General features: G+C 52.6%; 1 protein-coding gene across 1 annotated transcript in view; it reads left to right on the forward strand.

Annotated features, from left to right (window-relative positions):
- Window positions 1–6240: 6240 nt before the first annotated feature.
- Window positions 6241–14148, forward strand: part of NKD1 (NKD inhibitor of WNT signaling pathway 1) — a 92262-nt gene continuing 84354 nt past the window's right edge. Inside the window, exons 1-3 of the mRNA XM_052656577.1 lie at window positions 6241–6265; window positions 6394–6426; window positions 7086–7219. Of these exons, the coding sequence (XP_052512537.1) occupies window positions 6241–6265; window positions 6394–6426; window positions 7086–7219 (192 nt within the window). The remainder of the gene's footprint in view (window positions 6266–6393; window positions 6427–7085; window positions 7220–14148) is intronic.

Below are 14148 nucleotides of genomic sequence, written 5' to 3' on the forward strand. Positions count from 1 at the left end.
TGAAGCTGTGCTCTGTGAAATGGAAGGAAAAGAAGGTGATGGTGGTGGAGGAACAGGAGAGGGAGACGAGGCTAAACTAGAAGGGAAGGTAGGTGAGGCAGGCACATACTACAGGCTTTGCAACAGTGATGCTTTTCCGTCTTGCCTCGAGCTTTGGCCTTAAGAAGCCCCACGTGGAGTCTCATGTGTTGTAGATGTCTGACTGTTCAAAGGCACGGAGGTGGATGCATGTGTTCTGAAACACATTAAATGCACACCATTACACACATGTGACTACTCTTTCAGGGAACCTCCCCACACTGGCTCTGTCCCCACTGAACTTTCCTTCCTGCCACCCTTCTAGGCTAGGTCCCTGGATTTAGCACTTGGAATTTCAGATTGGAAGGAACCTTAGAAGACACCAAATCTAGCATTTTCCAAAGACTGTCCCATGAATGTTCGTTTTCACTTGTGTTTCCCAGAAAGGGTTCCCCAGTCCAGTGAGTCTGAAAAAAAACTGCTTAGGATGCCCTCCTTTCAGAGTCTCACAAAGCTGGGGCACTCCCTGAAGGTTCTGACAAGTTCTGCAGAAGAGGAACTTGTCTCTCTTTGCTAGGCCCGGGCCCACAGAGCTCTTTCTTTCATGTAATAAGAGCATCTCACAATTCTGGTGTTCAATGGACATCCTTTCGGGAAAGACTGATCTCTTGGGCCCTTCCTTCTGTCTTCTGGATGAGCAGACTGAGTATGGGGATTAGGCCCAGGTTGTTACTGAAAAACAAAGTCTTCATAAGATTGGAGTTTCTTTCTCCCTTTTGTAAAAGAAGTCTGGAAGTAGACAGAGTGGTATTGAGGCTGGAAGGGCTTCTCAGAGGGGCCTGGAGAGGAGCAGAGAGGCAGGGACTGGAGGAGAGCCAGCCAGGCTGAGGCTGGGCTGTCTCTCTCCCTCCTCCAAGGTCACCTGGGATGCCTGCATTCTGAACTTGCTAAAACACTCCTGACCCAGGAGGTGTCAGCAGCACAAAAATTCAATTCAGTTTTATCAACATTTAGGCGCCAACAGCTGTCCTTGGGGTCTCTTTCCTCTAACACCTGGATAGAGTGGCTTGAGGACCGTACCCCTGGTCCAGACGCCCCTCCGCTCACCTCCAAGGACTGATGCTGGGGCTGGTGTGCCTCCTGGCTCCCTCTTGCTCCCATCTTTCCCTCCTGATGAACATCTCCACTCTGAAGACGGTGGCCTGATGACCTATGGATGGATGATCTATGTTTGGGCCATCTTTCTGCTTCCTTCCTTCTGTCCTGTGCCGTTACCCTGGAGATGTGGTCAGGGTTTTGCCGAGGTTTGGAGGGATGAAGGGCAATTCCAGCACCCAGCAGAGCAAATGACAACTGCCAATCACATTTTAATCTTCACTGTCCTGAAAATGGATTGACTGTCCCTACCTCACTGGATTGCCCCTTCGTGGGCCCTTTTATTTGTCACTTTCTTCTCTTACTGTTTCCTTTGTCACTCTTTCCTTCTCTTTCCTGGTTGCCATATTGAAAATTCCTGCAACTTTTTCATGTAGGACAGTTTTTGTTTTAATTAATTAATTAATTTATTTTTGGCTGTGCTGGGTCTTCGCTGCTGCGTGCGCTTTTCTCTAGTTGTGTGAGTGGGGGCTACTCTTCACTGTGGTGTGCAGCTTTTCAATGCAGTGGCTTCCCTTGTTGTGAAGCCCGGGCTCTAGGGCTCGTGGGCTTCAGCATGCGGGCTCAGCAGCGGTAGCTCCTGGGCTCTAGAGCACAGGCTCAGTAGTTGTGGCACATGGGCTTAGCTGCCCTGTAGCATGTAGGATCTTCCTGGATCAGGGATTGCACTTGTATCTTCTGCACTGACAGGGAAATTCTTTACCACTGAGCCACCAGGGAAGCCCCATGCAGGACAGTTTAACTCTCCTATTCACACCCAAACCAGGCTTTCTTGGTGGCTCAGACAGTAAAGAATCTGCCTGCCAATGCAGGAGACCTGGGTTCAATCCCTGGGTTGGGAAGATAATCTGGAGAAGGAAATGGCAACCCACTCCAGTATTCTTGCCTGGAGACTCCATGGACAAGAGGAGCCTGGTAGCCTATAGTTCACGGGGTTGCAAAGGAGTTGGACACAACTGAATGACTAACCTTCCCCACCCCCTCCACACACACAGTCCCAAAACTTACCAGGCAGCTGTGGCATGAAGCAACTCCAGGGATCTAGGGGGAGCCAGCAAAATTTGGACATTCATTTTTTTTCTTTAATATATCCCAGCTCATATTCTCAGAAGCCCTTGCACCCTCTTATTGACCACAACATGTCACAAGGTAGAGACGGGACTGGGTGGGCGCCTCTAGTTTCATATAGAGCACCTCCTATGGGCAATGCTGGGTACTGCATCTGGACGTGCAAGTCCGGCAAGAACCCAGCTCAAGGAGCCCTAACTCCAGAAGGGAATTTTAGCCCCATCCTTAAAAAATAAGGAGTGCTAAGTGGAGAGAGAGGGGGGAGGGGAACTTGACTCTTCAGAGTGGTCAGAGTTCTTCAGGCAGGAAAGCCAAGAAGGGCTTCTTCTAGGAAGTGGCATTTGAAGGGGATCAGAGCAGATGGCTTAACTTGGGGACAAGCATGGGACAGCCAACCAGGGTGATGAGTGTGTGTGTGTTTAAACCTCCCAGCTCCATGTCTAACAGATTTCACCTAAACCAGCTTTGCTAAATCTCAAGCCCCATGAAACCCGTTTCTGTTATAATCTCTCCCTCTTATCTCTTCCTTGCCTTCCTTCCCCATTCTCCTCCCTCAAAGGATGGGAAATCTTCAAAGAAAAAGATGTGCCACTGTAAGTATACGGCCCAGGAAGTGGGCCAGATAAATTATTAAAACACATAAAAAGACAGCGAGTCGTGGGGCCAGAAGCTAACAAAGGGCGAATAGCCATCCCAGGTGGATGGTGGGCTGGTGGCCTCTGGGGCACCCCTCCTCAGAGCTCTAGACAGCCTGAAGTTTCAGCATCAGGCCCACCTCTCTTGTGTCTCCCCCTAGGACCAGGTTGGTGGGGGTGGGGATGTCATGGTTCCCATAGCAGTGAAGCCCCAGGCGCCTGCCGGGCTGGGAAGGGCCAGGCTGAAGGTGGAGGGGGAGCTTTGTGTCTGGGCTGGACATTTGGGATTTACTTCCCTCAAGACTCAAAGCTGGTAACTGCAGAGTTTTAGTTCTTGCTTTTATCTCTTTTTGAACTGTAAAAAGAAATTCCCAAGGGGATGAGGGGATACTTTTTTCTCATGCAGGAAGAAAGCCATGACCGGTTTAAGGAAGTAACCAACTTTCTGAGCACTGTGAGAAAGACCGATCCGAGTTTTGCTTTGATTTAGATGCACCCTGGCACCAGTGGGGGGTGGGGGTGAGAGAGACATCCAGCATCCCTCCCCCCTCAAGCAAATTCCATTTCCTTTGGAGGGGTCTGCAGGAAAGCTCCTACTGGAATTCAGACATGCAGAGCCCCCACCTCCCTCTTACTTCTGATCCCTGGCACCCTGCTTTGCTCGTTCATTCTCCTGCTGCCCAGAGGTTCTCACTTCGGCACTATTGACACTCGGGGCTGGATCAGTCTTTCAGGTGGCTGTCCTGTGCATTCAAGGATGTTTAGCAGCAATCCTAGCCTCTACTTACCAGATGCCTTCAAACAATCCCAAATGCCCCCCAAAGTGCAAAACTGCCCTCAGCTGAGAACCACTGCTATAGCTGGTGATGCTTGCGAACTTAGCATATTATTTGCCCATTCATTATGTTTGTTCTCAGTCTTCCTTCCAGTAGAGTGCAAGTTCCGTGAGAGTGGGGATTTTTTTGTTTTGTTCACTGACGTATCTTAAGTGCCTGAAACAGTGCTTGTCACACAGCTGGCACTGAATCAGTAGTTGTTTCCAGGTGGGCAAGTCTGTCTCTAACAGTGGAATGTTAAGTTTGGACAGTGTTGGGACAACATGGGCAATGTAAAAACAACATGGGCAATGGAATCAACAGGATTGGGCTCAGTTCCTAACCAGGTCACTGACTAGCTGTGTGACCTTGGGCAAGTGACTTCACCTCTCTGAGCCTAGTAGGTTTCCTCTTTTATAGAACAAGTACGGGCCTGCATCGGACAGTGGTTGTGTAAGAGTTATACATAACTTAAGACAATGGCTGATATACAGTAGATACTGTATTCATGCGTGCTTAGTCGTTTCAGTCATTTCCAGCTCTTTGTGACCCTGTGGACTGTAGCCCACCAGGCTCCTCTGTCCATGGGATTCTCCAGGCAAGAATGCTGGAGTGGATTGCCGTGCCCTCCTCCAGGGGATCTTCCCGACCCAGGGATTGAACCCGTGTCTCTCATGACTCCTGCACTGGCAAGTGGGTTCTTTACCACTGGTGCCACCTGGGAAGCCCCAGGTACTGTATAGAGAAATGCAATATAAAATGAACAATAATAACTTTTTTTTGGGGGGGGGGGGTGGTCCCAGCACTCCTCAAATGGAACCAGCTTGCTGTGAACATTAATGTACTTATAAGAGTAGCCTTCATTTCTCTGCAAAAGGGGATGTAAAAAGCAAATTTGAAGGATGGAAGTAAGACACTGTTGGGTGAAGGGATTTATGATTCTACAGGGCTGCACAGTCCCCAATATCCTTTGGAGACATGTAGATGCTGCAGAATTGTGATGCCCAAACACCTGTGGCCATCGATCCCTTGCAGTATGGCTCATCTGGGTTGAGTTATGGTCAAAGTGTAAAATATACCAGATTTTAAACAGTGCAAAACAAAGAATGTACATCTCATTATATGTTGAAATTGAAATATTTTTGATCTATTGGGTTAAATAAAATACATTAAAATTAGTTAGTGTTGCTTTTTACTTTAAAAAAATGTGGCTACTAGAAAATTCGAAATTACATATGTTGCTCACATTATCTTTCTGTTGGGCAGTGTCCCTCTAAGGAGTTGGCAAAAAGGACAGAATTGAGCCTCCGTTTTACAATCTGTAAAACGGAGGCTCGCACAGAGAACTCAGTCCAAGGGGCAGCGCTTTTCTTCTCTCTTAGCACAGGGTTTTCTTTTCCCACGCCCAGACTGCCCAGTACCAGGCCGAACTTAACAGGCCCCCAGTGTCCCCAGCAGAGCAGGCGTGCTCTCTGAGAACCACAAAGGTGGAGTGGAACCCCTTGATGTCGCCCTCCTCTCCGCAGAGACCTCCCCAGACAAAACAAACAAGCCCTTGGGTCTGGCGAACTGCAGCGGGGAGCGGAAACCCAGGAAGATCAAAGGCCCAGCGGTTACCCCCTTCCGGGCCGCACAGCTGGCAGCGCGCCCCGACCCCCTGGCGGGCACCCACGGGCCCGGGAGGAGAGGACGGAGCGATTAGCTGGCAACTCGCGGCTTTCGGACACTTGTAGCCGCCGCGAGCTGGCTGGGTCCACAGCTGGCCGGAGGCGCAATGGGGGCTTCTCCTGCACAACCAAATCAAAGCCTAGAGAGAGGTTCGGAGGAGAAGCGGGGCGGGCTTTGGGCGGGGAATAGCGAACATTTTCTGCCGAAGTCCGACCGTGCAAGACTTGGGAAAGGGAAACGTTGCGGGCGCTCCGAGCAGCATCTCGTCTCCGACCTCAGTTTCATCACCTGTAAATTGGAGCCGCAGAGTCCAGTCCGCTTCCAGGAAAAATCGAGCGCAGGGAACACATAGCGCCGTGAGCAGCGCTGTGAGAGGAGCAGTTGTTCTACAGCGGGCAGGACCCAAGAGGGTGTCTGTCCCAATATTCCTACTGACCAGAGCTCCTCCGCCTCCCTCCACCACCCAACCCCACCTCTGGTCCCCAGTCCCGGGTCCCTCGCCCCCGGCCCGGGTCGAAGACCGAAGCCTGGAGGGGGGCGCTGTGTCCAGCCCTAAGCGCTTCTCCACGCCCCGCCCCCAGCCCGCCGGCCCCGCCCCCAGTCCGCCCCCTCGGCGGCCCGCCTCGCCTTTGATGCGCCGCGCCCGGCCAATGGGCGCGCGGGGAGGCGCGGGCCGCGGCGGCGGGCTGGGGGCTCGGCTCGCCCGGGCGTCAGTCCGGCCGCGGCAACAGCGGCAGGAGCGAGTCCCGGCGCCGCCTCGGGCTCCGCTCAGCTCCCGGGCCGCTCCGGGAGGAGGAGAGCGAGACAAGGCGCGGCGAGCCTTCAGGGCCCGCCGGCCGGGCGCATGGCTTAGGGACGCCCCCTCCAGCCGCCCCCCCAGCATGGGGAAACTTCACTCCAAGCCGGGTCAGTGTCCCCGCCCGCGCGCCGGCCCCCTGGCCCCCGCCGCCCTCGGCCCCGCGATTGCTAACTCTCTGCCTCTCCTTTCTTTCCGGCTCCCGCCGCCGCCGCCGCCGCGCGCGTTGTGCCTGCAGCCGCCGTGTGCAAGCGCAGGGAGAGCCCGGAAGGTAGGGGCGCGCGGGGCACGGACCGGGGGGGGGGAGGGTGGGGGCTAGACGGGGAAGCACCGCGGACGGCAGCGGAATGGCCTAACCCGCGGATCTGATTACCAGGGCCGCCCGCACCCGTTACTCCAGCCACCAGTCCCACAAACCCTCTCCTTGGAGCACACTTTGTGTCCCCCTCTCTGCCCCCCCTACTCCCTCCCCGCTATCCAGTACTTTCTCTTCTGACCTTCAACCCCTCCCCTACGGCACCCCAATTCCGCGCTCACTGCCGCCCCGTCACCAAGAGGCTGCCTCCTCTCTTTTTGGTCGTCAGCCCCCACTCGGAGACTTTGGCTCCTGCGCCCCTTCTCCTGACCCTCAGGTCCCTCTTCCCCTCGCCCCGTGTCCGTCCCTCCTCTCCGCAGTCCTGGCCTCTGGCTCTCGCTCTCCTGATCCCCAGACGTGTCCCTCTTGGCTCGCCTCTAGGTCCCTGCTCCCGGGGCTTCGCTTCGAGAACCCCCTTCTCCTAATTACCTGCGCCCCTCGCTCAGGATCGTGCGCAGCTCTTAGCACCCTCCTGGTCCCTTGCTGCCTCTGCCTCGCCCACTCTTTCTCTCCTCTCTCGGGTAACTTTCAGCCTAGGGGCCAGACTCAGGGGCTTCATGTCGTCCCCGCCCCAGGTGACAGCTTCGCTGTGAGCGCCGCCTGGGCTCGGAAAGGCATCGAGGAGTGGATCGGGAGGCAGCGCTGCCCGGGTGGCAGCTCGGGACCCCCACAGCTGCGGGCGGCGGGCACCGCTGGCAGAGGAACTCGGGTACGATCCCCACTTACCTCCCTTTCAACCTCAGAGATGGGTCTCCATACAGCCCCCAGCCAACTTTTAGCACCTCTTGGCACAACTTATAAGCCCAGAAATCCCTTAGGTGCCCCTGCCCCACCAACATGACCCTGCACACCCCCTGCCTCGCGGAACCTTACTGGTGACACAGATGGAGGGGCCAGTTGGGGAGCAGAGGGCTGCCTGGGGGGAAATGTCCTAGGTGAGGTGGGCCAGTTGATGGGGAACTTATCTGTGCTGGAGGGATTCGGGACTTGCTCTGATTTCTTTCTTGTTTCTGTGGCCAGCATTCAAAGGTGGATTTGGAGTTGCGCTAGGGAAGAGGGAAGGCTGTTGGGGGAGTCTGGGTGAAAGGCAGGACTGTGCTGCCCTCCAAATGTGTTCCAAGTGTCTGTGGCATTCATCAGTGCCAACTGCCTTGGAGACCCAGTAGAGCAGCCAGTGATCTGGGTGGGGGCAGAACTTGGGGGTTACTGAGATCTGGGAGACCCCTTGGCTTGGTGCACAAGGAGAGAGAGGGCCTCATTGTGCTCTAGTCTGGCCCACCCCCAGCCTTCACCCAGTGAGTCCCTGTGGCTGGATTTGTTCCTAGGGGAGTAGTAGGTGTGACAGGGGAGTGAGTGAGTCCAGCCGCAGCTCCTGGCCTGGGACTGGTGTTCACAGATGTCCTATGGGCTCTGGAACTCTGCACAGGGCTTTCAGATGGTCTGCGTGGAACTCGAGCAAGCCAAGGATCAAAGGATGAATCAACTTTTTGATGTGACATTTAATTTTTTTTCTTAAACTTAGAGGGGAACAGACTGAGTTTCAGGTCTGGTTAGTCCTTTGGTCTTGTTCATAGGCTGGGGAGGGGCCAGTGGAGTTTTCAGATGTGTGTGTGTATGTGTGTATGTCTGTGTGTTAGGGTGGTGGGATCTGGACTGAGTGTAGTCAGTTGCAGGAGGTGACCCTGTGGATAGGTGACTCTTGTGCATGTAAGAAATAACCTCTGTATCTAGAGGAAGCTCCCATCTCCTCCTACACTGTCACTGCTGAGCAGGGGGCCTTCTTCTCTCCATTTCTTTTCATCTGCTGGCTAGGTTAGAATTGAAGCTACTGTCCCCTAGGAAAGGCCAACGCTGGGTCGGGGGAGGGGGCTCTGCAGTTAGGGCCCTTTAAAAACAGAAGTACAAACTTCCGTTTCTTCCCCCCACCATTTCTAGTTTTTGATCTCCTTATTTCTTTAAAGCCCAATGAAAATGATCCGATTTAGCCATATGAACAAATGCATTTTGCAGCTCAAGACAGAGGCCAACTGAGTGGATTTCCATTAATCAAGTTTTGGGTTTTTTCAGCTTGTTTATTTTTACAAAGTATTGCTGCAGAATGACATTTATTTGCAGTCCTTTTTTTTTTTTTTTCTCTTTCCTAAACTGCCAGGCAGCTTGCTCCATGCTTTAGGGGAAACTTGAAATACAGCGAGGGCTTACTTCAATTGACTTTTATCTTCAAAGCCATAACAAATGTTACCCGCATGTTTTTGGTGGGTCTCCTTGGCATCCAATCCTGGAGGATGGGAGGGAGGAGGAAGGAAGGAGAGGAAAACAAAAGTCTGTCGTTTTTAATTAAATAGTAGTGTTCCCAGCAAGAGGGATGTGAGCCAGTAAAAGTTGCCATTGGGGAAAATGGGGGAGGGGGAAGAGGGGGCCCCAGCTTAAGTCTGTGGCTTTGGTGAAGTCACGGGAATTTTGTTGCCTGGTTTCTTCCCCCAGCTGAGGACAGCATGGGATGGGGCCTGCCCCCTGCTTTCCCAGCCCCCTCTCGCAGAGAAATGCTGAGGGGTCATTAGTGTTTGTTCAAAGCACTTTTGAAGATGTGAGCCCGAGAGCCATCAGTGTGACATATGCTGGGTGGTGGAGGGTGGGCCCTGCCATCCAGGATATTCAGAAGAGAGAAACTCTGCCTCCTTGGGAGTCGTGCTTGGTGACTGGGACCTGGACGCCTGGTTTCCCCCCACTGCTGGCCCCATGCCTGAGCCTGCAGAGGTGGAGTTGGCTGAGGGAGAAGCCAGGGTGAGCCCAAGGTGTGGGGCTGTCCTGTGGGTGCCTGCAAGGTGATTTCAAGCAGTACTTAGAGGAATAGTTTTTATCTTAACAGTTACATTTTTTTTTTTTCTTTTTACCAGAAAAAAAATAGCTGGGACATCAAACCCTTGATTTCATGGATATTATTGCTTAGGATGAAGCTAAGTTGAAACAGATAGTCTGAAGTCAATTCTGAGAAAAATGTTAAGTACAACTGGTCAGAATTGTGACTGAGAAAGAATGCCCCCAGTTTAACTTTGAGATATTAAATGGGATCGCAGTAGGCAACCCCCGGTCTGTTTAGTTTCCATGAGTTCTAGGGGCATGGAAAGGGTGGCTCTAGGTTCTTCCATTATCTCATCAGGATGTAGGAGGGTGTGGGCTCCAAAGTGTGCTTCCAAGCGCTGGCAGAGCTTCACGCCCACCCCCCACCCCAGACCTGTCCCTGTCCTGGGAATGGCTTCTGTCTCTACTCCATCACCCAGCTTTTCACCAAGGCAGCTGGGGACACATTCCTGGCTCATCCAACCAGCAGTATTATTATTGCAAAGATAACTACTATTTATTAAGCACCCATGTGTGTCAAGCATTTTGCTTACATTATCTTAATCCTCCTCACAACCCTGTAAAATTGCCAGCCAGCTGGTGTGGACTCTGGTTTTCTCCCTTTCCGGAGTACTTACTAGTACTTTCCCGCACCAGAGCATCTGCCTGGAGGGGGTCGCACTTACTCATCCCTAAGAGGTGGCACGCTGGCCAGCTGCCGAGCACTTTGGGGTGAGGCAGGCAGAAGCGTGAGGGGCCCCTGCTTGCCCTCTTCCTCCCTGAGGGGGTCTGAGTAGCTTAATAAGTGTTTAAGGTGGGTCTTAGTTTCATGCAAGATCTTGGGATGTGAGAGGGTGACCTCATCAGCAATTAACCCATGCCTACCCTTCCAAAAAATAAATAAATAAATGAGGTCAGTCTCGGCCACAATAGCTTGTCACCTTGTAGAAACCATTTTACCTTTGTCTACCTTAAGGAGCTCATCTGCAAAATGGGTATAATAACCTGCTCATCCCTGGCAGAGTTTTGGCAGGTAACTCTTCATAACGTGTAGAACCTGGGGAAAGCCAGGCAGGTTCCTGAGGCCCTGGGAAGGTGGAGATGGGGGCCCAGATTATGAAACCAGAGGCTTCCTTCCCCCATACTTTATAGCCTCATTTGGAGGGACACAGGTTAAGACATCTGCCCTTTCAGTGGTACATGATAAGCTTCAAGGGAATATGAGCTCAGAGGAGAAAATAAGGAGACATGCAAGCTGTATGAGTTCTACAGAAGATGAATGATACATGAACAATTTGTATGCCAGGCAACTGTGTGCTAGATAATTAGACATTGAAGTAAGCATAATAATCTCAGAGATAAAGGATGATATTAGAAGCATGAAGCAGCAACAGGCATTAACAAAAGAGAAGCAATTGGAAATGTTGGATCTGGAAGATATAATGGGTAAAATTAACAAGTTTAGTAGATGGATGGAGTAAATGGACACAGAGATATTGATAGGAGAACACTTGGAGAAGCAGAATCTGCGTGTCTGTGAACACTTCTGTAGCATGCACATGCGTGTGCATATATGCACATTGACCTCCGCATTTAAGACCATCCCCTCCCCCCACCCCCAGTTTGGCCCTTTTGTTCTTTTATGGCAAAGTCGCCTGAAGAAAACAGGCTGAGCACTTTGGTGCAGTCAAGCCTGCCTCTGGATCAAAGGTGGCTGCCAGGCGGTTAGGTAATTTGATTAGGGGCACCTTGTGCATTTTGATATTTGGGGGAGATTGGGAGGGCGCAGGCATGGTGGGAGCCTGCGGGGATGTATCGGGCTGGGTGATGAGATTGGAGGCTGGCCCAGCTGCTGCCTGAGTGCTGGATTCCAGGGGAATTACCCTTGAATGATACCAGTTGGCACAATTAAAAGGCCCCATGTCTTCACCATATGGAAAGTGTTAGGCCTCCTTACGTGGTTTCAAAGCTATGTGCCGGGAGGTGGACTTGACATTTGAGGTAGAGCATAAATTAAATATTTGGTGTTTCACAATTAAAAGATGATTTGCTTTGAGGCTAGAGGAGGCGTTTGGGCTTCCACTCACTGGTTTCTTTGAGTTCTCCACAGAGAGTGCCCTCTGCCTGTGGCACCCAGGCCAGCTTCATAGCCCCACCTGGCAGCTTTCTGGACCCGTGGGGGATGGGGAGGAGAGCAGGGGCAAGCTGGGGCTGGGCAGAGTGCCAGATTCTGGTTTCCGGTAGGTCTGGGTCCCTCAGAATGGTGGAAAGTGGGCAAGGTGTCACTCTGGATACATTAATGCGTCTCTGTGACGGGGTCTCTGGTAGAGGCTTCGAGGAGTGTCTTATCCTCCCTATAAACCTTTTTGTCCTTGAGAAGGACTCTGGTTCTCTGAGTCAGGCTGTTATGTGTGCGCTTTCCCTCAAACTCAGAAATAAACACTCTACATTCACACCTTGTGCAGACTGTCGTAAACTCAGTGGGAAGCTAAACCAGGAGACAACCGCACTATGTCCCACAAACTTCTAGACTTGGGGAATGTTTAATCCCCTCGCCGCGTGGGAGTGTCAGAGTGAGGCGATAATGCGGGTGATGACTGGACAGAGCGTGTTCCTCCTCATACCAGGAAGCCTGGGCACTGGGCTCAGGGGCCAGACTGTTCCTCTGAAGCCTTAAAGCAACAAGGCTGAGCGGTCAGCGAAGGAAGAATCACCTCCTCAGGAATCTGTCTTCCTTGTGGCAGTCCCGGGGCATGTGGTGGGCTCTCATGATAAATTTGCTCAGTGAATGAATGAAGAATGAATGAAGATGGATTAGGTCACCATCACTGCCTCTTCCTACTCCGGCCAGGTAAAGCTGGAAGCAGGAATAAATGACAGACTGTAATTCGGCCTTTTCTTCCAGAGTCTTAGCTGTTCATTCACTATGATCAATAATGAATTGTTACTAATTATGAATTCCCTAGCCAAGACAGGCATTGAGGCTACAGTGGCAGATCACAGAGAAGTGGAGCCTGTCCTCCTGTGGCTTCCAGTCTAATAAAGGAGACGAAGAATAAGCGTGTGCACAGTGCACTGGCAGACAGTGACACTCGTGAGAGGCTGGGCCAGTGAGGAAGGAAGTGTGGAAAGAGGGGATGGGTTTGTGCAGCAGGAGCTGGGGGAGGCCCCAGCACATTAGTGTCCGTGGTTGGGGTGAGCCCTCGAGAAGGGGCTGTGGGCTCCAAGTGGCTGTGGGTCCTGTGGGGTCTGAAACTCTCTGGTGCTCGTTCTTGCTACAAATTTTAGATTTTACAAATCCCCCCACAGTTTAGTGGTTCTTGGCACATGTGAGCTCCCTGTCCTTCTGGACAGGTGGGTGGGGTGGAGCCAGCCTAGCAGCCAGCCTGCTGGTCCAGACACCAAGCACGCTCTGTAGAGCGTGCAGTGTCATGCTCAGGGACTGGGGGGCATTGCCCCAGCTGTTTGGGTGAGGGGTGGCCCCTGCTGCCCGCTGTGGGAGGAAGGTCAGAAGCCCAGCTGTGGGTGGGATGTGGTGCCTGAGCCATAGGATTGGCAGAGGGAGGCATCCCAAGGGCCAAGGGGTGTAGTGACATGCCAATCCCAGGGGAGCCTGTCCTACCCCAGAATTGCTGTGAGCCTGTGCTGGAGGGAAGAGGGTCTCCTGCCTCAGTTTACCGGATGTGTCTGAGGAAGAGGAGTGCATTGTGACCCTCTGGGCAAGCAAGGGGCAGGAGCCTGTAAGGAGATCTGTGGGCCCCGGGGAGTCAGGGACCCCCCAACCCTCCTTATGGGTTTCCTAGGTGGCCCTGGTGGTAAAGAACACCCGCCTGCCAATGCAGGAGATTTAAAAGACACAGTTTTGCTCCCTGGGTCGGGAGGATCCCCTGGAGGAGGGCTTGGCAGCCCACTCCAGTACTCTTGCCTGGAGAATCAATCCCATGGACAGAGGAGCCTGGCGGGCTACAGTCCATGGCGTCACAAAGAGTCAGACACGACTGAAGCGACTTAGCACACACACATACACAATCGTCTTTGCTCGAGGGTTCTTGCAGCCTCACTCACTGTGACTGAAGGTTCACAACTTTGGAATTTTTAGGTCACTTGTTGGATTCCAAAGCAGGCATTTCAGGCTGCCTCCCTGACTTCCCGCTCTCTTTTCTACTCACACATGTTCTTTTTGTGGCTCTTGTCTCTCACAGACATTCTTTTCCTTCCTCTCACTCTCTCTCCCCCTCCTTTCCCCTCGCTTCCCCCACTCCCCAAGGAAGGAAAAAATTCAGACTCTCACAAACAAAATATCTGCCATTCCATCCAAGGGAGAACTGAGGCAGGAGCCCAGAATATCCTGGAAGAAACGCCAGAGAGAGCTGAAGGCCTTGGTTGTTTAATCTGGAAGGCAGTCTTTGATGTCACCGTGCTCCGTTTATCCTGGGAAGCTGCCTGCTTCTTTATGGCTCACTTCAGACTCTGCACATGAAGAATGGCCGAGTTCCTTCAGGAGCTGGAGGAAAAGGCTGATCACTCCCCAAAGGGCAGGTTTGGTGATGCTGCTGCTCCTGCCAAGCCCAGGTGGGGTGGAGAACCTTTTCCAAACAAGCATTTACAGAGACATAAGTAATTCTTTAATTACTGCCCAGGAAAGCAGAGGGGGCTGTTTATCCATGTGGTACTTGTCACAGGGCTTTGCGAGGGAGGCCTCAGGTCCCTCTGCTGAAGTCATCTTTCTCCCCAGCAAGGCAGCACGAGGAGCTCTTACCAGGTGACTCTGCCCACCGGGGTGTGTCCTGGACGTGT

Source organism: Budorcas taxicolor, chromosome 18 (assembly GCF_023091745.1).
Source record: "Budorcas taxicolor isolate Tak-1 chromosome 18, Takin1.1, whole genome shotgun sequence".
Classification (NCBI taxonomy): domain Eukaryota; kingdom Metazoa; phylum Chordata; class Mammalia; order Artiodactyla; family Bovidae; genus Budorcas; species Budorcas taxicolor.